General features: G+C 50.0%; 1 protein-coding gene across 1 annotated transcript in view; it reads left to right on the top strand.

The window, feature by feature from the left end:
- Positions 1-1,803: 1,803 nt before the first annotated feature.
- Positions 1,804-4,785, top strand: part of LBH (limb bud and heart development) — a 17,950-nt gene continuing 14,968 nt past the window's right edge. The window contains exon 1 of the mRNA XM_015426109.1: positions 1,804-2,036. Coding sequence (XP_015281595.1) covers positions 2,011-2,036 — 26 coding nt within the window. The 5' untranslated portion in view covers positions 1,804-2,010. The remainder of the gene's footprint in view (positions 2,037-4,785) is intronic.

Here is a 4,785-nt window from a genome sequence, read left to right as displayed (position 1 = left end):
CCTTTGTCAGTGTGACCTACCTCATGGGGTTGTTGTCAGGATAAAACGGAAGAAGGGACAACGACATGTGTGCATGTTTCAATTTTTCAGCCACCTTGGTGGCCCTATGAGGACAGATCAAGATGAGTAGTCGTGTTAGTCTGTCTGTGGCAGTAGAAAAGAGCAAGAGTCCAGTAGCACCTTAAAGACTAACAAAATTTGTGGCAGGGTAGGAGTTTTCGTGAAGGTATGAGCTTTCATGAGTTCAGTACTTTAGATATCTCACGAAAGCTCATACCCGACACATTTTTTTTAGTCTTTAAGATGCTGCTGGACTCTTGCTCTTTGCTATTTCTATGAGGGCAGAAAGGCAGGGTAAACATCTTGCTAATAAATGAGTACATAATAAAAAACATGCACTGCTCTGAGCTCCCTGGAGGAGGGGAGGGATAAAATGTACTAAATTAATGTCATCTGTAGGGCCTACTTTCCTCTTGTATTAGAATTCCACTCCTGAAAAAAGACAAGAAGGGTCGAGAAGCCGGGGTGAAGGGGCTGCGGCCTCATTTTTGTCCGGTGGTATCTCTTCACTTGCAAATAGGGACTAGAGCAATGCACAGTGTTACATAAGGAAGGGCTTCAGGGCTGCACTTCCTTCCTGTGGCACTGCAGAGATGCTTCTGAACAAAGCACCCGACACACAGATGAACCCCCTGGGTGCTTTTCCTCTGCAAGAAACCTTTGTTCATGTTATGAAGGGCACCAGTTAGGTTAATCCCAACTTCTTCCAGTCATCTTCACAACACGGGTGGAATGATTCCAGGAGCAGGTGCTGGTGGAAAGCCCAGTTGGCTCCCCAACCCTTTTCTGTGCCTCAGTTGAGCAAGAAAGAGACCTAACTCTTGTCTGGTGGGAAAATCTCCCTGCATGAAAGCCTGTTGCCACTCCCCCCCTATGCGAACACACTAAAAATAAAAACCCATTCTGGGTTTTCCCAGCAGAAGCAGCCCGGCCCAGTAATTTACGACTCTGCAACCAACTCTCACTTTCCCATGGATTATTTTAAACCTTTCTTCCATCCAGATTAGGAAAATCAAAACAGAAGCGCTCCTTTCCCATCCCCACTCCTCACCAGATAATGACCAAAAGGGTTAGAGGAAGTGCACAATGCCCACACCAAAAAGGTGAACGGCCTGGTTACTGCTCAGACCCTAGTTTTGATAGGGTGTGTGTGTGTGTTTTAATTAGATACAGATGGTGTGGGCAAAGAGGCCGTCTTTTCAGAGAGTACGGAAGAAGAAAGACGCACCGTGTGCTTGTCCACCCCCGTTGTTGTGAAAGAAGGGCTGTAAATAAACCCGATTGCGATTTTCTTCGCAATTGCATCCCACTTAGGATGGAAGGAGTCTGGCGTTGGCAGGTTCTCTTCGGAAACGCTTCATCTCTCAGAGGAGTGGGCTTTTAAAGAAAAACAACAAAAAGCCCCGCCTATAGCCCTGAGCAAAACAAAAAAAATCCCCTGCGGGGGTTATGTCCAAACTTGGATTGATTGACTGGAGACGTGGGTTAGGTAACAGCAGACATCAGCAGCAAGCAGCGCTCGTGCCGAAGATGATGCCGTAGAAGCCGAGCGGCGACCAATCAGAGAGCTCCCGAGCCCGCTCCCTTCTTCCGAGACGCGGCTCCGCTACAGGCCGAAAGCATGAAACCATTCATGATTTTGGTGACATCATCGGAGAGAGGGGGCGGGGTTGGCGGGCACGGGCACGCCCCCCTCGGCTATAAAGGCAGCTTCCCAAACGCTTTGTGTGGTTTAGAGCTGTGGCTGAAGGTGGGGTTGTGCGTGGTCGAGTTCTTCGTTTTCCTCTCCCTTTTTCTTCTTGAAGCAGGCGCCTTCCGTTCCTCCTTCCCCTCCCCTGGTGCACATCATCCGGCGATCGCCTTGAGCCCGCGCTTCTCTCCCCCCCCCCCCGCACGATCCCTGTGCTCAGACACAAAAGGACGTTTGGTCAGCCTTTTTGTTAGGACTTCATGTCTGTATTTTTCCCCATTCACTGGTGAGTAGCTGCTGGACTTGCAGTGGTCTTCGCGTGTGTGGACGTGCAGCGTGGCTGACGAGAGAGGCGGGGAGGAAGGGGGGTTCACTTCTTTAAGGGGTGTTTTTTTTTGGGGGGGGCGGACTCCCTTAACTCCGAGGGGGTCGCAAACTTAAAAGTACGGTCAGGGGTGGGCGGGGTGGACGGCAAGAGCCTGGAAACAAGAAAAAGTCCAGCGGTGCGGGAGGCTCGGAAGCCGTCTGGAAAGAAACCTCCGCACGGTGGGCGCCTGCCTTCGGTCCCTCCAAGCAAGTTCCAAAGGAGCCTCGTGGGGGGCACTCTCGGGAAGAGAGTCGCAGCGAGGTCCCCGAGGACGGCACTCGAGTAAACGGGCGGCGGGATGGTAGCCTGGCTAGGCGGGCGTCCGCGACATCGTTTTGAATCCCATCAAACCGCCCTTAGCAGTCTCCGCACGCGCTGCTGCTGGGAAACGTGGCGGACTGTGAAGCGGTTCTTCAGCCTGCATTGGTTCTCCGCTTCACCCCGCCAAAGGCTCCGGCGCGGCAGATTTTTTTTTTGGGGGGGGGGCGCCTGCAACAGGAGCTGCAGCGGCGGCAATGCGAGGCGGCGGGCTCTACTCTAGCGGAGGGCGCCGCTGGCGCTCTCCAGTTTGCAGCGGCGGGCTTTCTTAAAGCTGCACTGCCCTCCCTCTGGCGGTGGAGGGCGTTTGTCCGACTAGGGCAATCGGCAGCTAAAAACCCGGCTGCCTTGAAACAAAGTAGTGTTTCTCATCGAGATTGCTCCCCTGCCCCGGAGATAGCGAAGGGCGGTCTTGAATCGCTCCCTTGCAGCCCGCGGGAAACTTGATCGCGCTCGGGAGGCTTGCTGCTGGGCAGCTGCTTCTCTCGCTTGCTGCAACAAAAGGGGAGCAGGGCGGCCGGCTGCCGACGCCGCCAAGGGGGGCGAGCGCGTCCGCCGCAGCTGCTTCTGGGGCTCTTTTCTTCACGAAGAAGCCCCCGTAGCTGCACAGTAAGAAATCGAATTGAGTTGGTCCCCTGGTCAATTTCCACAGCCTTAAGGCAAGCTGGGAGTCCTGCTGGCTACCTTTTCGGGAAAGGCACTCTGCGCATGTTCAGAAAGGCTTTTTATTATTGCTTCATGTCTTACGTCCCAAGTTCCGGGGCTGAACCGCAGCTCAGAGTAATTTTGGGCATCAGGTTGTGTTGATGGGATTTGTGTCTGACCGATGCCTGGGGTGTATTTACATGACTGACGTCAAATCGTCGCACTTCCACCTTAGGGACCAAATTAGGGACAGTCTCCTTATTTGCTTTCCTGCAGCAAGCAGCAGAGAGAAGTTGGGTAAGCGCCTCTTTGAGGTGGCCATTCACCAGGGATGCGCTCAGAATTGTTGCCATCACACTAAGCTGAGATGGGAACAAAGTCTGATTTTTGCAGTCCAGCCTTTAAAAAAAAATAACCTAATCACTGGATGCTTCTGAGAGCAAATGCCTTAGAAGCAGGTATAGCCCTAGGCATGGACACTTTCTATTCAGGGAATTTGTGGCACTTTTTCCAAAACTGAGTTGCCTGAAACGGATTGGCAGGTGTGAAGCAAGTGGCTTTTTTTCAAAAGCAATTGGAAAAGACTATTACCCTCTCCTTTTCAATGCTGTATAATCTCAGCACTAGAGGTCTATGAGCTGACCTAGAAAACCAAATGTTGAAATCATTGGCAAGCTGTGTATTATCCCCAGAGTATTCTTGTCTGCGAACCATGGTCTTACTTGGAGTGGTGCTTCTTATGCTTAATGCACGATTTGACTTGCCAGCTATTGCTCTTTGAGCATAGTCTTTAAAGCTTGCAAGTGCCCAACAAATTTTCCATGGAGCCCCAATTTCCCTCCTGATTGAATTTGAAAGCAGTGGCTCTGTTTATTTAATCTTGGATGCCCAATATGGTTTTTATGTTCCCGCTTTTTTTTAGCCCAAAGTTAACAAGTTAAGCAAACATTTTAGCAGCTGCTTAATGCTTTTTTTCAGGAAACTCTAAACATCTTCACTGATAAACCCCTTCACTTTTTGCAACGTTCAGTTTCACTTCCTTTTTTCAAGACGTCCAGTAAAAGAGAATGGAGGGTGGGGGAAATTAGGACCGTAACAAGCAGGCAGTCATTTCCCCTGGTTCAGAGGTTAAGTGGAAAGTAGGGGAGACACGACCATTCTGATAGTATCTTCCAGCATATCCTGGAATATGCCAAGCTAGTTCAGTGCAGCTCTCACAGTGCAGTCCTATGCAGAGTTACTCAAACCCCATTGTTTTCAGTGGAGTTAGACTAGAATTGCTCTGCATAGGATTTGCAGTTCTACTTTGTAGAGAACCGATTTATTATTTGGCGGCAGGAAAGTGATCATATGCTGTCGTTCTTACTGTTTTCTCCCCTTCAACTAACACCTGGAGTGTAAGATCGCTGGAGCAGAGATTGTCTGTTTATGCTTATGTTAGCACTTTCAAGGGTAACACTTGTATGGCACTGTATAAATAGTAATCCGTTCCTTGCACAAGTGATCCTTTTGCGTGGTCTGTTTTTATTTTATTTTTTTAATCTGAAGCATTCCTGTCCAGGCTTAGTATTCAATATTTGCTCTTGAAGGTAGCTCTCAGAATAGCAATAGCATCCCTGCTGGAGTCTGTGGCTAATGAGTACAGGTGGCTACTGCATTCCCCTGGTTTCAGCTGCTATGTCCAGTCATCCACAATAGACTGATG

This window comes from Gekko japonicus, unplaced genomic scaffold (genome assembly GCF_001447785.1).
Source record: "Gekko japonicus isolate JY-2015 unplaced genomic scaffold, Gekko_japonicus_V1.1 scaffold143, whole genome shotgun sequence".
In the NCBI taxonomy this organism is placed as follows: domain Eukaryota; kingdom Metazoa; phylum Chordata; class Lepidosauria; order Squamata; family Gekkonidae; genus Gekko; species Gekko japonicus.
This window is presented reverse-complemented; position numbering and strand designations above follow the sequence as displayed.